Raw genomic sequence first — 25,656 nt, forward strand, 5'->3', positions numbered from 1 at the left:
AATGTTGAAAGTTGAATGAATGTAGAACACCAAATCCAATGATGCCATTTTCAGTTCCGTCATGGCTGCCTATACTCATTTCAGACTTTGAATATGTCATCTGTGTATTATATGTGACATAAAAATACAACTTCTAAACCAATATTATTGATATCATTCCACTCAGAAATCATTCAGTTTAAGACAGGAGGCCATACAATTACAATGTTCTCCAAAAATGGGGGAGGGGTGTCAAATGCATTGGAAAATATTTTAATCTGAAAATTGTGGACATTTTAGAAGCAAATATTTGGTTATTTTGATCTTGAAAGATTTTTTTTTTTTTTTTTTTGGCCATGCCATTCGGCATGTGGGATCTTAGTTCCCCGACCAGGGATTGAACCCACACCCCCTGCTTTGGAAGTGGGCAGTCTTAACCACTGGACCACCAGGGAAGTCCGAAAGTTAGATTCTTATGCAGATAGTGTGTACAGAAAGACAGAGTGCCTGTGGACAATTTGCTTCCTGATCAAACTAATAATTATTTTATTTGTATTACCGAGGATGAACACCAGTGACTGAGACAAACATGGTTTTTGGAGTTTTCTAGATGATTTACATGTTGCAAGTTAGAGTCAGGGGCCAGCACTTTAAAGACTTGTAAATTGTCGCCTGTGTTCTGTCTTTAGCCACAGATCCATTTTTGAAAATTCTAGGTGGTTTGAGTTTAAATTGGTCTCTTAAATGATTCTGTTGTTGTAGAACCCACTTAGCAACATTTAAAGTTTTGTTTCCAAAATTTTGTTCTTGGAAAGCTTAGCTGGTTGTTTCGTTTTGATTCCTAAGTCAAATTTAAGAACTATTAAGACCTCTGCAAAATATCAATGTAAACTTCATTGAAGCCATATAATAATAGAAGAATTAAAAATAAAAACGACAGGGAGTTATGCTTCACTGAATCACATTGTCAGCATTAATGATTGCCTACATTTGCACCAATATTTCATTCCTTTCATTCCATAGCATCATGGGAATGAGCTCCATTAGGGTAATATATTCCAAAGAAGCTCATTATTTTCTGGGCTGGGGGGATAGGGGTATTGTTCCATGACAGAGCTACTGAATTTAATTTCCTCTACCTTGCAAGCAGTACATACATTCATTACTTTAATTTATTAAAAGTATATTACCTAAAACCGCAGTTAACTAAGTCAGACAATTTGCTTAATCTCATAGTATCTAGCATTTTGGTCATCTTTCACTAGGTATTCTCTGAAGCAAATTCTCATTTTCTTTTTAACAAAATCGTTTTCTAATTTAGATTTTTAAGATCAACAGACCATTTCAGCAAGATAATCATTAAATACAGGTTTTCACATCTACTCTTGCAAATTACAAGGTGAATTTTGTTTTGTTTGCTCTTATTATTTTTCTTTTTCAGTGTTTATTTTATTATGGCTGTAAAAATGGTATTTGCAGATAAGATGTGGTGAAATACATACACTTTTCCTTTCCTGAACAACTTTTTAAACTTCTTTGGAGTTTCTCTGGAAGAGTTCTTTAACTTTATTGTCTAACATTTCTAAATGAGCTTTTTATTTATACCATAATATTTTAAGTACCCAAAAGGTCGTTTTTTTACAAAATCTTCATCTTACTTCATAGTTATTCATAGTTATGATACTTTTCTCTCTGCTTTCTGTGGATATGAATGATGGTCTTTTATTTCTGGAGAAAGAGAGCCGTCTTTGCCACTAGGGTGTCTGTTTCTTCCAAGCACTTCATTTTCCCCTGTTTGCCGTGGTCTCTGTCCCCTGTCTTCAGGGAGGGGTTGCTCAAAATCTCGACGAATTCCGTGAGTCTTCTTGGCCACCTCCTTCATATTAGGGTGGATTTGGCTTTGCTCTCCAGCTGTCAGATACCCCAGGAGAGAGTCTCCTAGCCTCGCTCCTAGAAGGTAAAACCTGGCTTCATCCTTGAGTACCTGTGTGCTTTTCTTAAAACTCTTAGGACTGTTCTGGTGGCTTAAGGAGGGAACGAAAGTGCATTTATATTTGTTGCAAACCACCATCTTGACCAAGAATTCTCCTTTATTTCTGTATACTCTTAGCAGCTAGAACATAACTTGCAAAAGTGGGGATTAATTAAATAATCGTTGAGAATAGAAGATAAATGGAAGGAATCTAGGAAGTTAAACAGGGATTATCCTTGCTACTCTTTTTTTTTTTTTTTTAATGCTTTGTTTAGGGAAGGTTTTAGTTTGAGTTCAAAGTTAAAGGGTCTGAAAATTCTGAAGAACATATCGTATGGTTCGTTTGTGGCTGAGAACGATGATTTGGTCAAATGGTATGAAAGGCTTTAAGAATTATTCATTTTTCACTGGCAGCACCTGGCACCATTTGGAACCACAAACACCGTTTTCATAGAAGTTAACAGCCCAGAAGGTGTATCACATTTTGATGATGAGTGTTCTAAAAAGTTGCATGAATATGACATTATTGACAAATTCCCCCCTCCTATTTATCTTTAAAGGGCTTATTAAATAATATGAGACCGTCCAGGGAGTTTTCTTATATTGCTTTATTATTCTTCAATTAAATTATCACTCAGAGTCCCTGGATTTAGTCTTTCATATTTCAAGGCACTGAGAGTTAAGTTGTGGTCTGGCTCAAGGGATTCTGAGAGGTCTTTAGACCCGGCAATGGGTGAGTTCTGGGAAACGTGAGACTCTTCACTAACAAGGCATCTCATGCAGAACATTTAGCCGGCCCTTTCTTTCTAGAAACTTATGACCTCTATTTTGGGGAAATGTTCTTAAATCATTTGTTGCTAATTTTCTCCCCTCCATGCTGTGTGTCCTCCATGTTCTAATGGGAAATTCTATCACTCAAACATTGCGTATTCTGGATCAGTCTTCTAGCTTCTTGCCTTTTCTCTATTTTCCATTCATTTGTCTTTTTACTCTACTTTCAGGGAGATTTCTTAAAACTTTATCTTCCAACGCTTCTACTTAATTTCCAGGTGTGCTATTATGTTTCTAATTTCAAATGCTCTTTTTTAAAATTTGGGTGTCCTGCATTAATAGCATCCTATTTGGGGTTTATACATGTTCCTAATTGTTTTGTTTTGTAGATTTTTTTCTCCCTGCATAATCTGTTTTCTCAAAGTTGCTTGCCTTTTTTTTTTTTCTGTCTGTTAGTTTGAGCCTTTATCTTTGAGAGCCTTTCCTCAGATTTTTCTCATCCTCGGCTTTCCGTGCATGATAACGAGTGAGGGCTTTAAAACTTGATTGGCTCTGCTGAGCACATCTTGGGTCTTCTCAGCTATAGTGTGAATGGGCATTTTATCTACTCCTGTGTTCTTATCTATTCAACAAATATTTATGGAGAGAGCACAATGTCACTAAGAATTACTGAGATTAATGTTTGCATTTGGTTACATAACATGTCTATTATGAATTGGATATTATTCAATTAGGAGGAATATCCCCTAAATGAAACTTGTTAAGTTAAAATTTGTTAACTCCCAAAGATTGAAGTAAACAGTTCTATGGTTTATACGTGTCAGTAAATAAGACTTTGATATATAGAAGCCCTCATTCTATTACTAAATTTAATAATGCAAATGGAGTTATAGTTTATTGCTTCTATAGAAAGCTTCATCAGTTTCTGAGAGGACTAGAAAGCTAATTGTAATGTATTTGGAATTCTTTTAGAATCAGGTGGTTATTATTAATGTTTATTTCAACCAGAATTAAACCCCGAGATTTTTACAGATCACAGTTTCAGTTTATTCAGATAGTATATTTCCTTCCGGGTATAGTATTAGATATTTAACTTTTATACTTAGATATTTGATCTATACAAGTTTATGGTTCAGCAAGCAATATAATTTGCCAGACATGTCTCCATTTTTCATTTCAGAAATAGACCATTTGCTTGTACAATAGTATGGCATTTTTTATGTAGCAGTTTGCACAGACTATAATTTGTTTTCATTTATAAAAAAGTATGAAGTTCGTATTCAGACTGGTTTATTGAAGGAGTAAATCTTTACATAAACGATGACAGTATTATTTTTTAGTGTATATAATTTTTTAAAGAAAACAACATGCTATGATAGCTTTTACTCATAAAATAGAAAGGACTGCTTTTTTTCTTTAAAAGTGTTTAGTAATTGTTTTATCTTTTATATCACATGTATATTATTTTAAGAGAAAAAATTAATTGGAAAGAAAACTACCAAATTTCTTTGAACATTTTCTATATGCCAAATATTCTGCTAAAGTTTACTCTATATGGGTTATGTCATTTAATCCTCATAACAGCCCTACAAGTTTATTGTTATTCACATTTTATGGATTAGAAAAATATCAAGGCTCAATAATAAATATAATAAAATAATGATAATAATAATAATGTTTAAAGTCACTAATATTCACTAAATATCCGTGAATACGAGCTCTACTTGGGGCACTGTTTTAACTGCTTTGTATATATCATGTCATCTGATCCTTACCACACGTATGAAATAGGTACCAAGATCATTCCCATTTTACAAATGAAAAAGGGAAAGGATACTTTCCCTCAGAAGGAAAAAAAAAAATAACTGACCCAAAGTCACAAGGCCAAATTCAAACACAGGTAGCTGCGTCCATAGTCAGTGCTAAAATATGACTCTTGGATCCCTTGGGACCATTATTATGCTGGGAGTAACAGAAACTCTGACTCAAAGTACCATAGGCATTAAGGGCATCTAGCATCTCGCATCCCAAAGCCCAGATGTAGAGCAGGTCTCAAGACTGGTTGATGATGAGGTGATGTCATCAAGGACCCAGGTTATTACTATGTCTGTTTGGCCACTTCGGTCTGGCTTCCAAAATTAGGTCTGCTTCTTACTGGCTATCAATTTAAGCAAATTACTTATACCAAGAATGAGCCCAAGTATGTTCAGTTGTAACTGAGAATGACAATGTTGCAGTATTGATTTAGAACTGGAAGCAGGAAGGCTGCAGCTGTTCCAGGCTTCATGACTGGGTACCTGTTTCCTTTTTCTCATCTACACGGTCAGCAGAATAACATCACCTACCCCAGGAGCTGTTGTGAGGATTAAGTCAGTTAAAATACATAAAATGCTAAGAACCATGGCTGACACATTGTAAGTGCTACATACGTGTTAACTATTGTGGTTGTTGTTTTTCTGGTTATGCTACTGTGAAATGTCCAGAAAAAGGCAATTATAGTGGCTTCCGAGAAATGAAAAAATTTTTAGTCCTGTAGGGGATTTTTTTCCCACATCTGCCTTGTGGGAGTTGGGTTTCAAGCCTTTCCCTTGAACAGCCACCTAATAGGACAACAAGTTTACCATAGACAACAGTCAGGACGCCCCAGAGCTGAGGGTAGTCACCTTCCCCGAGGCCAGGGCCAGGAAGGAATGGGGCATAAAGAGACAGGCTCAACAACCTTCCTCATTTACTGTGAATATGATGTAGAGGTTGTTAGCATTGGTGCCTCCAAGGAACTTGGCATAAGACGTAACGAAAAAGACAAGGAGCGAGTCAGCAGCCTGAGTTTGCCACCTTCCTCTGCCATGTAACTGCTATTTGGTTGAAACACTGACTCCTCAACCAAAAATCGGAACTAGGTAACCCAGGGTCATTTTGACTGAGTGTGTGCACATCAGTGCCCCCACTGCATCCCTCCAGAAGCTGCACGGACAACCAATGACCTTCCCGATAAGAAGAGATCCCATCCCACAGCTCCTTCTGGTCCATGATACAAAAGATGCTGTGCTTCCCTGCCAGGCCCTTCAAACAAATGAGAATACTAATACACATCCTCCTGACTGGATTTAAGAATCAAATATGATCATATGTAGAAATGCTCTGTGAATCTGTAGGACACAGCAGTAAAGAATGGGGGTTAATTTACCCCTCCAGGACTTCTGATCCATCTGCTAGGACGGCAGATTAGTCCTTTCCTGATAATGGATTGATGGCAGGTGCACAACCTTAGAAGCTATGTTGCTCATTAACCCGTGACAGCAGAATCTTAGTTATAAAAGTGAGCAACTTTATAGAACACACATTGGAGACAACATTAACGAAATGATTAGGATTTAATGTTTCCTAATGGGCTGTTATGTCCTTTTTTTTCCTTGAAGTAGATTAAAAAATACATGAATCTGTGGCATAGAGATTAGTATCATTCTAAAGAGCTGGCATCAGAACACTCACAGACACGTGGGGAATTGCTCCCTTTGGCCTGGAAACTGGAATTCTCAGAAAAACGCTTAGAGAATAGCAGCTGTTAGGAATCATCTTCCAAGAAGCCCAACCAAGGGACTTCCCTGGTGGCGCAGTGGTTGAGAACCTGCCTGCCAATGCAGGCGACACAGGTTCAATCCCTGGTCCAGGAGGATCCCACATGCCGCAGAGCAACTAAGCCCGTGAGTCACAACTAGTGAGCCTGTGCTCTAGAGCCCGTGCTCCACGAGAGAAGCCACTGCCACGAGAGGCCCACGCACCACAACGAGTAGCCCCTGCTCGCCACAACTGGAGAGAGCCTGCACACAGCAGCGAAGCCCAATGCAGCCAAAAATAAGTTAATTAATTAATTAATTTAAAAAGAAGCCCAACCAGAATTTACCTAGAAATTAACACCTGCTATTGAAGATATGTCTAATATGCAAAATTAGCAAGGAGGCTATATCCACAGTTTTATTGTAGTTTCAGTTCTACTTTAAAATTGCCGTAGCAAAAGAACATTTGATCAGGAGATAGATAGCACTGAGTTTTACTACAAATGTGCGTCTGACTACTACAGCTGAAAATAGTGTCACGCCCAGAAATTTAAATGTGAAGAGGCCACAATTCAGTCAGACATTCTGTGGCTTGAATTGTTAAATGGTCGCACTTACCTGTAGAAAGAATATTCGTTTTCTAGCTGAAGTATTTATTTTGGAAATACTTCACTGAGTCATTTTCCTAGAAGTAGGAGCCTATTCCCTATAACACATTAAGCTGCTCAAATTTGAAATGTGATTTTTATGTCTGTCTATGCTTTACTCTTTGCTTCGTCAGTCAGTGATTTCTGCCTAATAAGATTGAAATCGTAGTACAAGAGTCTTTTTTTTAAAAAAACTAAAGCTGTGTTTTGTTTTGTCATATAATTTATTGTAATTAAAGTTGTATTTTTACAATACCAAATGATGAATAACCATTATCCAGCTACTTTGATCAAGAGCTAATTTCAGATTCTGAGTTCATTAAGTTAATTTAAAACTGTCAATAGTTACATATTCAGATTAAGATTCTTATTAAAGAAGTATTTCGTTTTATTACTTTCCTATAAATATGCATTTCTGCGTGAGTATAGAAAAAGAGATTTGTAAATAGAACTTCAAACCTTTTAAATTTACTAGACAGTGATTTACCCCCCAGAATCTTCATGATGGTGAATCAGATGGCAAAAATTACAGGTATAAGAATAAAGTTTATGGCTTTTCCAAAACATGACTTTCTAGCCATTATCTCTTAGACTCCTTAAACCTACGATTGGGGATTTTTTTTTTTTGGTTAGTATGACACACTACTTGTAAAACAACCTCAGCAAAAAAAGGGCTTGTGGTTAAATAGAAGAACCTTTTCTTGTTACATCCTTATGGAGTGAAAAACTACATATTTTACAAATAAGTAATTCCCTAGTACTTGAAGTCTGGGATCACACCTAAGGGACACCAGGCTAGTTGACTAAACTCTGAAAAATATGGTCAAACCAATTATTCTTTGATAAGTTTTTAGAAGACATTTTAAAGCATCTTGTTTAACTCGTGCAGCATTTTTCCTCAATGTATTAAACCAATTTATCTGCATAAACACAGTGTAATTTACATGAATATTATTCCTTTTAACATGTAGTTGAAAATACTCAATTGTGGCAAAACCATTTTTCAAAGTAGCCTAGCATAACACAGGTGCAAGGCAGTCAATTCTTTATTCCAATGCCAATTCTCCTTCTTTTTTTTTTTTTTTAATTATTTATTTATTTTAAATGTGTTGGGTCTTCGTTTCTGTGCGAGGGCTTTCTCTAGTTGTGGCAAGCAGGGGCCACTCTTCATCGCGGTGCGCGGGCCTCTCACTATCGCGGCCTCTCCTATTGCGGAGCACAGGCTCCAGACGTGCAGGCTCAGTCGTTGTGGCTCACGGGCCTAGTTGCTCCGCAGCATGTGGGATCCTCCCAGACAAGGGCTCAAACCCGTGTACCCTGCATTAGCAGGCAGATTCTCAACCACTGCGCCACCAGGGAAGCCCCAATTCTCCTTCTTATTAGCTGCTGTCTAAAGCAAACTTACCATGTCTATTCTACATAATTTTTTTTTGTTTTCTTCCCTTCCTATTTTAGTTTATATAGTACTTCCTCACCCTAAGATAAATATTCATGTTTTTCTTCTAATTCTTTTATGGTTTATATTTTATGTTTAACTCTTTAATACATTCAGAATTGACCATTTGATTTTAAAGTGTGTGTATTTTTTTTACATTTTCTTTTTTTTTATTGAAGTAGAGTCGATTTACAATGTTGTGTTAGTTGCAGATGTGCAGCAAAATGATTCAGTTATGCATACATATATACCTATTTTTTTCAGATTCTTTTCCCTTACAAGTTATTACAAAATATTGAGTATAGTTCTCTGTGCTATACAGTAGGTCCTTGTTGGTTATCTATTTTATATATAGTAGTGTGTATCATTTATTTTATTTAAGAACAAATAATTCCTTCAATGAACATTTATTACATACTCACTCTGTTTGGCACTGTGTTTACAAAAATGAATCCATGCCAGGTCTTGAGAAACATAAAATCAGAGGGTAAGGTAGGCCATAAAAAGATAAATTAAACTACAATGTGAAAAGGATCAAAGAGCAGGAAGAAGACACAAAGCTTTGCCAATAGTGGTAGCTTCTCTACTGGCTAGGGTTTTGCTTCTTGGGGCAGGTAGGATGCTGAGTTCGTAGAGTACTCTCATTATGAAGCTGGACTCACATTAGCAGAAAAAAGCAGGTGTACTATTGAATATGAACTGGCTGTGTCCAAGTCTGGACAAAGACAATAGACAGATGTCATTAAGTAGACATTGCTGCTGCCACTCCCACCTCGTAAGTCCAGAAAGATCAGAATATTATGATTGCCTTCCAATAAATATTAGGCATAGGACCGCCCTCGGAATTTTTGCAGTGCTGTGTTTAACCTGTGTATGACGTGGAAGCTTCGGTCAGAGAAGGCTTGTTGGGAATCTATCTTTCCTTCTCCTTTCCTGTATGAGTCGAGCCCCCTACAGTCTCCTGCACATTATTCTGCTTCTCCTAGTGGTGGGACAAGAGGCATGGGTGGCAGAGGGTAGAGTCGGGAGCATGGGTACGGCAGAAAGATAGGGAGGATCTGCCATCACGCCCTTAAAAATCTAAGAACCATCAGAAGTAACTTGCATTCTAAAAATGGACCCTATTCTTGTCGCTAAAGTTCTTTAATTATGTTCATTGGCAGCTTTGCATTGACCACGAGCCTGGTTGCCTTCTCTGGGGAACTAACCTTTGACACTTTCATACACATGAGAAGCTTTGAAAAGCTCTGGGATGACCAAGTCCTAAGAATCACTGTCCTACAATCAGCTGAGAGCTTGTCTAGTTTTTTTTTGTTTGTTTTGCGGTACGGGGGCCTCTCACTGTTGTGGCCTCTCCCGTTGCGGAGCACAGGCTCCGGACGCTCAGGCTCAGCGGCCGTGGCTCACAGACGCGGCATGTGGGATCTTCCCGGACCGGGGCACGAACCCGTGTCCCCTGCATCGGCAGGCGGACTCTCAACCACTGCGCCACCAGGGAAGCCCCTCAAAGCATCATTCTTAAAGGAAAACTATATCAGACTGTGTGAGTCACTTTCTACATAAATGGCTCTGAATTAAAGTAGTTCTAAATACCTTTGTTCTGCATTCACCAATATATTATAATTAATATAGTTTGTATACTTTTAGATTACAAGGTGCTAATGAAGAAAATATGACATTTTTGCACTATGATGAATAGAGAACAATGACTATAAATAGCATTTCTGTTAAAGAGATGAGCAAGGAAAAACTGATGCATTCATTCTCAGAGAAGATCTTGTGACCTAATGAGATGTTTAAATTTATAATGATCTATATGTACAGTAGGACTATCTTATTTATAAGGAGGAAACCTACACTGTTTGAAGTCTCCTTGGGCAGAGCATAGACAGGCATTGTTGCCACTTTAGACACTACAAACGATGTAGCTACAATAACTACTCAACATCCATTGAAGATGCCATCTGGTAAGTTGCCCCACAGAAATAATCCCAGCTCATGGCAAGAGGGTTGTTTGGTGGCCAGCTGCAGAAATGTCAAAGGGAAGAGGTTTTCTACTTGGGATAATAGTGTGTGTATTCATCTAGGTACTTATGGAAAGTGTAGCTAAGTGTGCTTTTGGACAAGGTTGATATTTTAAGAGTAGTTGCTATCTGTAAGGACAACCAGAAATTAATATGTCTCCCCATGACCTGCAAATTGAAAAGGATTCAAATATTCTTTGGAAAGCTTCAAATTCAACTCTAAGGAAGAGCTAAAAGTGGTCTTTACTTCATTTAGGGGAATTTAAATTACTGGGATTAATCATTGCTAGTAAGAATTCACTTTATAATATGAATTAATTAATAGTTTGGAAGCACCCTGAACTCCTTAGGACACTAGGAAAGAAAACCCCATGACTCTGCCATGGGGTTAAAAAAAAATGACCTTAAATATCATTCCCCCCGTAAAGAATTAATAGTGATAAAATAAACAATGTCCTTTGTGGCCACTGGGCCTTATATACTTGTGTAATATTTGGCTAGTGACACTTAATCTTGTTTAGACGAAAGGCAGAGAGCTAATGCTGACATGAAGCATCTCTATACTTGGTGTGATTACTTATCAGTCATATTAGGGGATCTGTGGAGACATGAAGAGAGACAGTACTCTTAAAATGAATATCGTGGGCAGATGTGGGCTGTTATTCTCAGTTCAGCGCCTGCCCCACAGCAAAGTGAATAGCCCCCCATCCCCCTGAACACGTGTGTGCACATATACACACCGAGCTGCTACAATAGAAATCCAACTCTGCATTTGAGTCCTTGTCTCTGGAATTTCCAGATCCCAAGAGGCTCCCTCCTGCAAGCCTTCCAAGATGGTTACTCTGAAACTTGAGATTGGCGGTGAGAGATAAGAACCTGCCAGAGAGGTTTTTACCACATCCAAGTTTGCAATTAATCAGACCTCTTTCCAGCCTTCACGATTATTTGAGCAAAGGAAGCAACTGAGAAAAAACAGTGTTCTTTTGCAGAGGGTTTTGAACCACACCAGCAGCTACATACACAGATCAAAAATACCAGTATTATTCTATTTATCCGGCTACCTTTCAAAAAGGGAACAACTAAAAGGATCATATGACTTTTCCTTTTTTTTTTTTAAAGAAGCCTACCAGATTAAAACAAACATCTATTTTTCTCAAACAAGGAATTTGCCAACCAAAATTTTAAAATAAGCAAGGATTTTCTTTTCAGACAGTAAACTTGGCAAAAAACAGATTGAATAGAAACACTTCTGTTGTGCAAATGAAGTAAAGTGTATGCATACATGCACATGCAGCATGAATTCTGAATACAACAAACTATATAACACATTAGTATAGGCATGAAACACAAAGGTAGCACCATTTTATGGTCTCAAAATCCCAATTAGCATAAAAGGCATAACATTGTAATCAAATAGTTATTGATTAACACAAAGACAGAGAAGCCAGATGTGTTGAGTGGGCTTGGTAATTAGCTAAGTAAACTACAGGTGTTTAAAATTCATAGATTACAGCAACATGTACACTTATTGTTAGAAAATCATTTGTAAGCAAATCTTAGTGTCGTCAGGTGCAGCAATTACATACCATAAATGTCAGTATCTGGGAATGTACATTATACTTTCACAAATAATATTTGAGGCATCACTGGCATGAAATGGTTTTTTCCATTGCATTGAAATGTTGTTGCATTCTATGCACAAATGCTCAGCTTGGAAAGGCTGTTTTTGCAGGGACATACCTGGTTCTGCCCTATGGACCTGATGCACATCAAAAGTGGGGATGAATTAGGAGCTTGGGATTGACCTATATGCACTAATATGTATAAAATAGCTAATAAAAACCTGCTCTATAAAAAAAAAATTCAAAAAATAAAACTGGTAACATGTTTTTTTAAGTGTAACTTACATGTAAAAAACATTTTAATTAAAAAGGCACTACTGGGCTTCCCTGGTGGCGCAGTGGTTGAGAGTCCGCCTGCCGATGCAGGGGACACGGGTTCGTGCCCCGGTCTGGGAAGATCCCACATGCCGCGGAGCGGCTGGGCCCATGAGCCATGGCCGCTGAGCCTGCGCGTCCGGAGCCTGTGCTCCTCAACGGGAGAGGCCACGACAGTGAGAGGCCCGTGTACCGCAAAAAAAAAAAAAAAAAAAAAAAAAAAGGCACTACTGTATATATACACAGTAATAAATTCAAACAATACAAAAGACTTAGAACGAAAAGTAAATCTCCTACCCCAAACCTTCAATGCCTCTCCCCCAGAGGAAGCCACTACTAAGTATGTCCTTCTAGAAAAGTGCTGTGCATATGGATTAAAAAAAAGTGCACACATATGGATTTTTTTAAAAAAGCAAATCAGCATAAAACAAGACATGGCTAATGAATGGACAACTACAAAGTAAACACGGATGAGAGAAGGGGAGGTTGACATTTAAAAGAAAAACAGAAGTCTTCCTGCAAATTGCAGACTTTTGTAAATTTCTCGCTGTATTTCCCCTACCCCCTTCAAGATGGCCCTGCAGGAGGTGGGCTTCATTTATATCATTTCCTCTAATGGGACTAGTGATTTCTTTTAAGTCGTTATTAGAAAACTGGGGGTGGGGGGTGGGGGGGGTGTTCGTTTGGATCCTTCCACAGCATCCAATGGTTTTGGAAAGAAATTCAGCCTTTTACCATGGTTCTTTTCCTCCTTGTTTTGCACAGTGTCTCAGTTATTTTAATAAACACATGAGAAAGATGGCTGATTCTCTCCGTACTTACCTTTCTTAAGAAATGCATTTGATAATACATTCCTACTCAAGAGTGGGACCACTAGGTCATAAGGCATACATTTATCTAGCGACAGTGGATATACAAAACTTTTTTCAAAGTGGCTGCACAAATTCACACTCCCACTAGCAATAATGGATGTTCAGTGACCTTCTGGGGTTTTTTTAGGTTTTCTCAATTCTTAATTGAGTTTGTGCCTCAAAAAATCCAGTAGCGGGCTTCCCTGGTGGCGCAGTGGTTGAGAGTCCGCCTGCCCATGCAGAGGACACGGGTTCGTGACCCGGTCCGGGAGGATCCCACATGTCGCGGCTGGGCCCGTGAGCCATGGCTGCTGAGCCTGCGCGTCCGGAGCCTGTGCTCCGCAACGGGAGAGGCCACAGCGGTGAGAGGCCCGCGTACCAAAAAAAAAGAAAAAAAAAAAAAAAAAGAAAAGCCCTATCAATACCTAGTTGTAAGGATAAGAAACAAAATCAAAATGATCAATGGCTGCTCCTCACTCTGCAGACTGTTCTTTATATTCAACACCAGTGGCATGGGCCTAAATAATTATGATATGCTATGGCTTGCAGGAAGAATTCTCTAAGAAAGCAACAGTAGGGGGCTTCCCTGGCGGCACAGTGGTTAAGCATCCGTCTGCCAATGCAGGGGACACGGGTTCGAGCCCTGGCCCAGGAAGATCCCATGTGCTGCGGAGCAACGAAGCCCGTGCACCACAACTACTGAGCCTGAGCTCTAGAGCCCGCAAGCCACAACCACTGAGTCCACGTGCCACAACTACTGAAGGCTGCACGCCTAGAGCCCGTGCTCCGCAACAAGAGAAGCCACGACAATGAGAAGCCCTCACTGCAATGAAGAGTAGCCCCCGCTCACCGCAACTAGAGAAAGACCGCGTACAGCAACGAAGACCCAAAACAGCCAAAAGTAGATAAATAAGTAAATTTATTAAAAAAAAAAAGAAAGAAAGCAACAGTAACTGACAAACACTTTCAAATGGAAGCTTGAAAACCTTTTAAGCTTATCCCTAAGAGCTGCTTTTAATATAGGAAAATAGCATATAATTATTGATATATCAGTAATTAAACTGATGCTAAGTCTTTGTATAATGGGCTCCAAACACGTAAACCTCGCTACCAAGCACTGTGTTTGTCCTTTATGATATAGATCTACAGTACTCTCTGAAATGTTTGGTGCTTCAGTGAAAAGAAAATTATTAGAAATGTAAGACATTTGTTTTAATTTTTCTAATTCCTATTCTGAGATAAACAGTATTTCAAAAGAAATTTCAACTGACATGAATTTAATTATATAAATGTAAACCCAAAGCTAACTCTAAAATTGAGCAAAATCTATTTTCTTACATACTTGTGGACATCTCTTCAAAGTCACATTTTCACTTGCAGATGGGCTGGCTTATGACAAAAGACAGTGAAAAGACAGAGTAGATAGCCATACAAATTGGATTCAATGACCCTTCCAGCCACAACGAAGGAAAAAGGAAAAAAATGATTATTAGTAGTTGGGAGTCCATTTCTAGAAATAAAGAGGATTAGCTAAAATTAAATTAGATACATGCCCAAAAAAGCAGATGATTAAAAGAACAAAGAAGAATAAGAGAAAGACTAGTTCTTTGATTAATGAAAAATTATATAGTGGTCTACTGTAATAGAAAGTGAGTATTGAATTTTTCAGGGTGTGAGCCTATTCCAATACTGTAGCTACACTTACTAGGAATAAAATGTGGGCAGGCATATCCACGTACACAGTTAATGAGCATTTCAAAGAATTCTGGAAATTCTTTTTTTTTTTTTTTACTCAAGTACTTGAAGAAAATGGGAACAAGTTTGAGATTCACACTAATGAGATGAAAGGGCTTTTAAACAGTATTTAGTTGAGTAGATATTCAGGGAAAAGCAGTGTTCTGGAATAATTTTAAGTCATAACTTTGCGAGTGTGAGTAGATGCACGGATTGACTCTTATCCACCCCATGTTCTTACTACCTGGACTCCCAACTTCATGAAAAACACCGAATCCTCTCTTCTCAATCCCCTCAATTCCTTGAAATGTAGTTTTTCACTCCCAGCACTCTGCCGGCGTTGCATTTTGTAAGGTCCCCATTGCCCACCACTCAGCAAATTCAGTGCTGTTTTTTGTTGTTGTTGTTGTTTGTTTGTTTTATTTTAGGAGGAGTTTTTGCCTCTGGCATTACCAACTTCCCTGAAATTCTTTCTCCTGTTGGCCTGGACATGCTCTGTCTCTCCAGGCTGTCCTCACACCTCCCAAACCCTTCATGTTTCTTCTCTCTCTCCTTGCTTTCTTCCTCCTTGTTTTACAAACTGTCCCTTGGTAATCACATACACTTGCATAAATACAAATACCGTTATCCATATCTCTTAAATTCTAAGGACAATGGCAAAGACATCAGTTGTCAATTTTCTTAACCATGGTGTGCTTAAATTCTCAGATAATATTCTAATTCCAAGAAATGGAAAAGAAATGACATTTGAGAGACTCAATTATTTTTAAGGTTACTTTGTTGACCTATGGTTTAGCACTAACCCGTGTGTTTGAAAACTACACGCTTTGATATGATAGCCAAAATGTCAACAAAATAAATGAACTTCTGCATTTATTTATTTACTTTTTCTTTATTAAAAGATCGTAGTTTTCTGAGTTGCATTTCCTTTGACGTGCCTGACATAGGAAATTGAGTTTATTATGTGTTAAGGTGTTTTTTAATGTTTGAAATCTAACTACTGAAGGAGATAGAAATCAGACACAAACTTGTGATAAAATTTTATACCAAATTTAAGAGGTCTAAACTTTAAGTATAATTTGATGCTATTGATTTTCTCATTCAAATTTTAATGCAGTCATTGCAAAGAATAGAACAGTTTATAAATATGCTACACTGCCAACAAATCAAGTGAGAACTGCACTGAGAGATTTCTGTGAGTGTAACAAATATGTATCATTAGTTCATAAATTCACTTTTCTTTTATTTGGGTAATATAAATTTCAGTCAAAGTCATACTGAAAGGAACTTACAGTCCTGCAATAGAAAAGGCCACTAGGTAAGAATGCGTAAAGAATAGAAATTGCTATGGATTTTGAGGTCATACTAGTTTATCCTGAACCTAATGAATTCTATTAAAATTGGAAATAATCGTTTTTCTGTAGTGACCAAGGCTAACTATAAGAGATTAAATCTGCTGGCCAGGAAAGGGAGCAGCATGCAGTTTGCCTGTAGGTAAATTGCTTTGTATGAAACTGAATTCACTTGCGAAAGCAATTATATTTTTCTATAATATTTTCCCTCTAGAGGGTAACTGCAAAGGATACATGTAGCCAACCAACAACCAAAAAAAAAAAAAAATGATGTAAAATGTTTTATTATCCATAAAATTCTGTAACTGTGAAGGTAACTGAATGATATGTGCAGCAAACCATAACCAAGAAAAACAAACAAAAAAGATAGAAAATGTTTTATTATTGATCTAATCAGAGGCATACTTATAATGGTGCTTGAATTACTTGAGTTGAGGAGAAGCTAAAACTGTGAAATAACTGCCTACCAGCCTAAACTGGAAATGTTTCTTAGCTTGCAGTGTGGGTACCACATACAGCAGGGAGTAACAGCAGGTGAGGGGCTCCCACGCTGGTTTTATTCAGTCCCAGACACCTCGAAGTTCAAGAACTTACATTTCACACCGGCTTCCCCTAAGTTTTCAGAGTTCCCAATTTCTGATACTTAGGAGTGTCCTATGCCACTGAGATGGGGACTTGTCCTCCGAGGGACACTGGGATGCACAGATGTGCGTTATTTGTGCTGCACCATCGGTGGGCGGCCCCTGGGCGGCTGAGCAAAAGCCACGTGTGGTGTCCACTCAACAGGTCCCCCTGGCACCAGTGACAACACACTCGCGTGGAGTGGGGGCTGGGAAATGGACCTGCTCCTGCGTCCTCGGCTCCCCTGCCGATCCACTGTCCCCGGTCCACGGCCTACAGTCCACAGGCGCCCTTGCCATCTCTCCATCATCACACCTCCTCCTTCCTGCTCCACACGGGCAGCTGTAATCTTTAGCTTATCTGGGAGTCAAGAGTCTGGTTCTTCATCTATTCTTTTCAAACTATGGTTTATGACAAAAATGTTATAGCCTTAGTTCTTCATGGCTGACACTGCAAATACTAAGGGGCATCTCTTGAGAATTAAACACCTGCACTGGTGTTTCTCTTTAGAGCTCTGAAAGCCTATTTTGATATGTAAAAGTCAAGGATTGCCTTCTTTGTTCTTTTGCTCAGCTGTAGTGGCATTTTTTGGAAACAACTTGGGAGGAGGGATCTAGCTCCCTTCAGGGTATGAGGAATTGTAAGGGGTTGGGCAGGGGAACATAGTTGGTAATGGGATAACATCACGTCACAGCTAAAAGTACAGATTGCATAGGGTCAAGTCTGGATCTACCACTACATAGGCAGTTCATTTAATTTATTTATTAACGAAGTTGGGCAATTTATTTTGCCTTTCTTTCCTCACCTGTTTTAGTTTTGTTTTGTTGTTGTTGTTGTTGTTTTATGATCGTTATACAACAAATACTACAAACCTGGTGTCTTAAACAACAGAAATTTATATTCTCATAGCTTATTTTCAGACTTCGGGCCGAAGTCTGAAACTCAGTTTCACTGGGCTGAAATCAAGATGTTGGCAGGGCCGCACTCCTTCTGGAGTTTTAGGGAGAATCCTTTCTTGTCTCTTCCAGCTTTTGGTGGCAGCCAACATTCCTGGACTTGTGGCCACATCACTCCAAGCTCTGCCTCTGTGGTCACACTGTCCTTCTATTCCTCCTTGTGTCTGTCTACTCTCCCTCTGCCTCCCTCTTATAAGGAGACGTGATTGTCTTTAGGGCCCATCAGATAATCCAGGATAATACCCCCATCTCATGACCCTTAATGCAATCACATCTGCAAAGTCCTTTTCTTGCCATATAAGGTAAAATCCACAGGTTCCAGGGAGTAGGACATAAATGTATTTTGGGGAGACCATTATTCAGCCTACTGTAAGTTAGGATGATGATAGTACGTGCAAGAACACATAGCGTGTGACAAGTGCTCAGAACAATGTCTATCAGGCAAAAAATCTCTCAATAGGGCTTCCCTGGTGGCACAGTGGTTGAGAGTCCGCCTGCCGGTGCAGGGGACGCGGGTTCGTGCCCCGGTCCTGGAGGATCCCACATGCCGCGGAGCGGCTGGGCCCGTGAGCCGTGGCCGCTGAGCCTGCGCATTCAGAGCCTGTGCTCCGCAATGGGAGAGGCCACAACAGTGAGAGGCCCGCGTACCGCAAAAAAAAAAAAAAAAAAAACTCTCAATAAATGTTAGCATATGATGGTGATGCCAATGGCAATGGAGCAACAAGAAAATACAGAAGAAAATTTCAATGTGGACAATATAATTTTTAAATAAACATAGGAACTTTTAAATAAACATGTCATCTCTGGAATTTTGATGTGTGCTAACCTTGAAATGTTATTATTCAAAGAATTATATCACCACATTGAATAACTATAACCGATGTGAAAAATGAGCTATTTCATTTAGCCATATGATATACATGTCGCCAATGTTAACTTTGTCTTTTGTCACTTTTTACTAGAAATTTAAACCATTTCAACAATTTCATTCATCCTGAATTCTTCCTAAAGTGAAAATCAAAGATGTGATGTGATATGATTGTCTCCTTTTGCTCTCTTGTCTCCTTATATCCTAGGATACAGATCTAATGACATTCAACATCTCTGTACACCGGTCGTGGTGGCGGGAACACGGGCCTGGCTGTGTCCGAAGAGTGCTGCCCCCGTCAGCCCACGGCATGATGGACGATTACACGTATGTCTCCGTCACTGGCTGCATCGTCGACTTCCAGTACCTGGAGGTCATCCACAGTGCCGTCCAAATACTACTCTCTGTAAGTATCACGTTTGTCCGATCAGGACTCTCTTTAATGGCATTTTATATCTAAACTTTCTGTCCATACACCCCCACCGGTAGATAATGCCGTAGATAAGCACACAGAGAACATCCTTTAAACAATGGAAATAGCAGCGATGATGCTAACGGTAGTTATGCTTAATGGCAGGTGACATCTTTTTCCTCTTGGTATCCAGACACTTTGTTTTTAGAACCAGTTAGTTGCTGTAGTTTCTAACTTGAGATACAATCCCCACAATTCAGTGGAATAGTACCACCATCCCCCAGAAGTGGTGCATTGCCCATTCACTACTGTGGGCTCTTCTCCTAATATACTTCTACTGCTGCAATTACTTCTAATGCATTCTTTTATTAAGTCATGTTAGTTCCAAAGAAAGAAGGATGAAAATACACCCGATGCCTTTCTCAATCTAATAAACCTCATATTTCAAATAATTATTTCTTAAGAAAACAAATTCCTCCAGAGAGTCCTACACATTTTAGTGCCTGAAATTGGTTGTGAGGATACAGTTCCATATAGAGAAACAGAGAGGCAATGGTTTGATTGGACCACAGAAGGCTTATGTGCTAGGAATTCCTTAAAGACATTTCCTTTCCACCAGACTGTCCCAGCCACAGTTTGATCACACTGTGGAGTGGAATTAATTTAAGATATATACCATCTTCAAGAATGCTGCTTCTTTGAGATCCAACAAGGACTTGGCATTTTGTTTGAGTCAATATACAATAAAGCCGTTCTCACAACACTTTTCACATGAACCAACCATCTCAGTTCTTCTATCCAGATGGTTAGAGTTAGAGTCAGAATGAGAAAGACAGGCTCAATAATAAATAAATAGATGACAGAAGTACGAGAGGTGTATGTCAATGAAGAATGTACCTTGGAATTATTTCCAGAAAGATCTTTAGGAGTCCCTGCTAACACTTACTGTATCTGTTATCTACTGCTGTGTAACAAACTGCTCCAAATTGTAATTACTTAAAACAGTATCAGTGTGTTGCTTAGAGTCCTGTGGCTCAGGAATTTGGGCAGGGCTCAGTTGGATTGCTCTGTTTCACATGGTACTAGCCAGGTCACTCACGTGAACCTTCCACCAGGAGCTCTGCTGTGGTTAGAATATTCTAGAAGTCCTCACTTATATGTCTGGTGCTGGCTGTTGACCCACATTCTCCTCCACATGGCTTCTCTTTTTGAAGAAAACTTGACAGACTTTCTTGCAGCCAGGCTGCTGGGTTCCAAAAAGAGAAACCCAACATGCAAGCATTTATCAAGCCTCTACTTGAGAGTAATGTCTACTGTTGTCCCATTGGCTACAGAAAGTCATGTGACCAAGTCCAGTATCATTGTGGGAGGGGCCTCTAGAAAGGTGAGAGTATCAGGAGACATGGCTCATTTGGAGCCATCAATGTAGCAGTCTTACCCGCCTTTACATAATTTATTAACTATTGTTCTTTAACCTGCATATGTCAAGGTTTAAAATAGTGTTTTAGAGCATATTTGAATTATAATTTTCTAGAAAGCCTAAAGACTAGAATAAAATACTTCAAAGGTCTTTTAGTGTTCTAGTTCAATGAAAGGCAAATTCTACCCTAAATTCAAAGAGGTTGGACCACAATGCTAAGGAATTTTCTTTCAGAAATGTAACAGGGAATCTGATTATTCTTGGTTTCTATATGCTGTCACTTGTCAATATATGTTTATCAATCTTTCCCTATTCTCTGGTCTTTCTTTACTCTCCTGGCAGTTACATATGAAATTGTGGCAAACTGTATATGTTTAAACCTCTGAATTTTAAAAAAAACATGGAGGCAAATTTTCTCTTAAAATGTTTCAGTCTATTTTAAGGTGAAATTGTCCTGGGTTCTAAAAGTTCTTATTAAATTTTGTAACACTGAAACATTTTTCTAGAATTCTTCATGTGTGAACAGATTCCCCTCCTTTAAAAAAATGCATAGAAAATTGCTAACCCATTTTGTGGCATGATGGCATGATTTCCAAGTTTTTAGAATGCGGTAGAATGCTATAGAATCAGAAAGTCATTTCTCCATAGTAACTCCAATTCAAATGAACAGCAAGGTGAAAGTATTTATATGATAAGAAGCTGAACTAACATTAAAAACCTACTTTAGAGAAAAGTACAAAATTAAGTGTATGTTGCCACCTATAAGTACTTGTCACTTATAAATTAATTCCTCAGCACATTTGCTTAGTGAACGTTCAGAGCTGTCCACCTGCATACAGAGTCCTCATTATCTTGTTCAGCCTTCCAGCAGTAAAAATATAAGTTGCTGATCTCTGACTTTTCTTGTATAATATACCTGCCAGACAGGATTTTCAATATTTTTTCTTTTTATGCTAAAATGAAATATATCCTGACTTTGTTTCACAACGATCAAATTATGTATTATTGTTGTGGTTGATTGCATATAATTTTCTTTTATTTTCCACTTATTTCATATGAATATGTCTACAGTGATTAGAACTGTGATTTTTTAAAATCTGATGATATGGGAATACTTCCTGTATGTCAGCGTGTGCTGAGATGCTTAGCATGTGCTGAGATGTCTTATTAGTGGAAAAAGTAACAGTTGCAAGATTTAACAGCCCCTGCATGGGCAACAATGAAGCAAACAGGCAAAGGGCTTTGAGATGAGGCAGGGTCCCAGAGGCCCTGCTGCCCCAGGGGTTACCCCTATAATTGCTGAAGGCCCAGGAATATCTAGAAGGACACAGGGAGGGGCCGGCAAGGGCGCCCAGGATGGCGGAGAGGGGTTTCAGGGCAGCAGTTCTCTGGCAAGTTGAGAGGGAAGTGTTTGAGTGACTTACCCGCGGATACACCTCTGATGGTGGACACCACCTGTATGATTGTCCCGCCTAACAGCAGGGCTTGGAACTGGAAGAAACAAAATCCCAGTCGTAAGCATTCAGCAGGAAATGTGTACAAGCTTGATGGAAACAAACAGAGAAAAACAGCAGAGCTCAGAAAGAAGGGATAGGGTCCCACACAGGCTCTGAGAGCATCCGCACCCCACTCAGCTCTCCCCGAGGCCTCCTGCCAATTGTGAGCAACACCAAGTTGAAGATCAAGTGGAATCCCAGGAAAGGCTGTGGACAGTTTGAGGGGAGGGGCACGTTTCATTTAGGAGGGGATGATGCCAACATCTTCAAAGGCAGTAGCCGGGATCAAGGCTGCGGGATCTCCACCTCACCTGAAGCATGGCCAGTGATCTGAGTATCAGTCTCCCCGCCCCAACTCTGCCCCGCCCAGTGTCACGCCTGCACTTTGCTCCTGGAGACATGATGCGAAAGTGCAGATGTGATTACCCACTTTCCTTCTGATCACCCTTCGGTGATTCCCGTCACCTTGGAGATGAAATCCGAATTTGTACCTTGTTAGCTGAGGCCCTCATGACCTGCCCCTGCCTGATTCCCACCCTGGTCTCCTGACCCTCCCGGACAGGAGCCCAGCTGCCACCCATGCAGAGTGTGACCTGTTGGCAGGCGAGCCTGCAGCCCGGCCTGCAGCACTCTGCTGGGAATGGGTCCTCACCCCCCAGCTCTTCATCCACCGGCCACGGTCCACAAGTAAACATCTTTCCTCCAAAAGTTCCAGGATATGTTAGTTTAGTTTTTTTAAATAGACAATACATTCACTTAATTCAGAAACATAAAAATGTGTACGGTGAAAATCCTCGCTCCTTCCCTTGTGTCCCCATTTGCCTGGGGCCCCCATCTCTGCTCCGCATCAGGCAACCCACCCCGTTTTGTCTTGTTTGTTTGTTTAGTGTCATGCGTATGACTCCAAAGTGTCTTTAGGCAAATATAAGAAAATGTGACTCTGTATTCTTATCTGCACCTCACAAAAAACAGCATACGATATGCATTCTTCTGAGACTTTCCTTTTTTTTACTTATTATATATTTTGGAGCTGTTTCCATATCAGCGCATCAGTGTTTCATTGTTTATTTTAATGGTCCCCTATTGATTGACATTTGGATTGTTAACTCACCTAAATATAATGATTTTGGATATATATAAGATACAATATAGCTAACATAATATATAATATATAGTATAATACAATGTCAATTGTATATTATAGTTATGTATTTTATAATTTATTACACACACGTTATACTAAATAACTGTACATGTGTCACTGAGAGCATTTCGTAGACCTATACAACTCATGCACCCCCAGGCTCTACCAGATGGCCTGCCATGTGCACACTGTTTTATAGTCATTGAGTCTCTGGTCTGTCTACCTTCCAGAAAGAAAGTTCATTGAAGGCTGGTATAGTGTCCTTTTTTCCCCTGTTCATTTCCGTGGTCCCAGTCACTAGCAGAGTGATGGCACTAAATATTTAGTGAATGAATAAATGACGAATGAACACTTCCAACGTCTGAAGTGGGTAAACACAACAGGAAGAATCCATTGATCAAACACTGGCAGGGGTGAATGCACAGACAAAATGCTGGAGCCAGAGGGAAGATTCCCTTCATCTGGCAAAGGAAGGGGATGTAGGCAAAATATTCTGCAGTGCTTGGCACGAAGCACTCAATAGCTCTGTGTTGCTAACGGTGCTGTTGTTACTACAACTGCTCTTTGCCTGTCCCTGCCCTACCCGGGCTGGTCCTTCTTCAAAGACTAGAGGGATACATCCTGGCGATGCTCTATGTATTGAAACCTTAGTTCATTAATCCCGTATCTGACACCTGTTTCCTGCATGAAAAATGTCATTCCTATGATCTTCATGGGACATGAAATCATACGTTTCTATTCTGAGGACTGAACTTTATTTAATATGTATCTATTTTCCTCATTCTGGTTTCCTAGAGTTCTTTCCAACCTATGCCTCTCAAGAGCATTTGGCTAACTGAATGTGTTTCAGATTTTTGTGGAACGTCTCAGAGTCACTACAGTGAAACAAGGTTTGAAGTAACCAGTTAAAGACCAGTTGGAAGCTCCTGAGGGCTCTGATCATAACCCCTTGTTCACCCTGTATCCGTAATACCTAGGGCTGTACCCAGCTCAGAGTAAGCCACTCACTCAGAGTTGTTCAGTAAATTGTTGTATAAATTCTCTGCATTTTAGTTTTACAATCCACAGAATGCATGATTTTTAAACGTTGTACATAATTTAATGTGGCTCTGTCTTGATTTTGTTTCATACCATTTGGTAAAGAGAACCTAAACAGAAAATAGGCTTGAAAATTACTTCTGATGCAGATGTTTGGATTGGTGAGGGTACCCAGGTGCAGGGAAAAGGAAAGTCAGTCTGGTCCGAGACCATAACTCTACCTTCGAATTTGTTCTTCCGCATCCATGTGTGCTTTATTTTGAGAGTTTAGCTTATCTTTGTTGCTTTGCTCCCATTAAGGAGAGTATCAAAACAGTTTGTGGTGAAAATTTAAAATTATGTCCACTTAAATTCCAAGCACTGTACTGTACATATTTTCAGATCACTTTGGATTCTCACTCTGGAAATGTAACACCACAGATTTAACGAGGAAACATATACAGTATATGAAATTAAATACTACAGCCCAAAACACAGCATTTCCTTTTTCTACGAGAGAATATGGATAAAATATTTCTGGTTGCAAAAATCTCCATTATCCTTTAATCTCATTCTGCCATACTATACTTTACACATTTAATAACCAAAAATCTGAACATGAAATCTTACAAATCTAAAATAAAACAAGTGGCTAAAAGTCATATTTGCATCACATATGACAGACAAAGGGTCATTATCCATAGACCTGATGAAGTCTTTTAAATGAATAATAACATACACATTTAATAATTAAGTCTATGAAGAATATGAATAAATGTAATCACATGAGAGAAAATCCAAATTATAAAGGTATAAAATATGATTATTCTTGATAGTAACTTGATACATGCAAATTAATTTGAAAAATTATTTCACTAACTTAGCAAATTTTTAAAATAATAACATATAGCATTAATAATAAATTGTTACTTGCTTATTGGAAAAAGCATTCTTTACTGCAAGGACCATTAAATGTCCCTACCTTTTGGCCCTGTAACCTCACTCAATGAAGTTTCTCCCAAGGAAATGATTCAACAGAAACAAAGAGCTACCTGCACTATGGTTTTTTTTTTTAACTGTTATTTATGATAGCAAACCTAGCTAGCTATGTCTAAACATATACTATTAAAGACATAGTACAGCAATTTACAATGTACTAACATGATAATTAGGTAGTAACAATCATTATGTTAATTTTAAACACCATATATAAGACATGGAAAGGTATTTATGATTTAAATAATCAGTCAAGGAGGAGAGGTAAGATGCAAAAAAAGATGTAGCATTAAGTGTGTGTTTTCCCCAAAAATGGTTTTACATATGTATCACATTTTCATTAATAATTCATGTGTTTCATCATCGCATGATTTGTGTAGAAGAGTAGAAGAGGTGTTATGATCGTTTTTCTTAGATTATGAAACATTTGCAAATCTCATAATTTTTTATTTAATTATTTGGAGGCA

At 38.8% G+C, this 25,656-nt stretch overlaps 1 protein-coding gene across 1 annotated transcript in view; it reads left to right on the plus strand.

Annotated features, from left to right (window-relative positions):
- NKAIN3 (sodium/potassium transporting ATPase interacting 3) overlaps positions 1 to 25,656 on the plus strand; it is a 268,373-nt gene that overhangs the window by 105,145 nt on the left and 137,572 nt on the right. Inside the window, exon 4 of the mRNA XM_049700788.1 lies at positions 18,913 to 19,110. Within this exon, the coding sequence (XP_049556745.1) occupies positions 18,913 to 19,110 (198 nt within the window). The remainder of the gene's footprint in view (positions 1 to 18,912; positions 19,111 to 25,656) is intronic.

Source organism: Orcinus orca, chromosome 17, assembly GCF_937001465.1.
Source record: "Orcinus orca chromosome 17, mOrcOrc1.1, whole genome shotgun sequence".
NCBI classification, from domain to species: Eukaryota; Metazoa; Chordata; class Mammalia; order Artiodactyla; family Delphinidae; genus Orcinus; species Orcinus orca.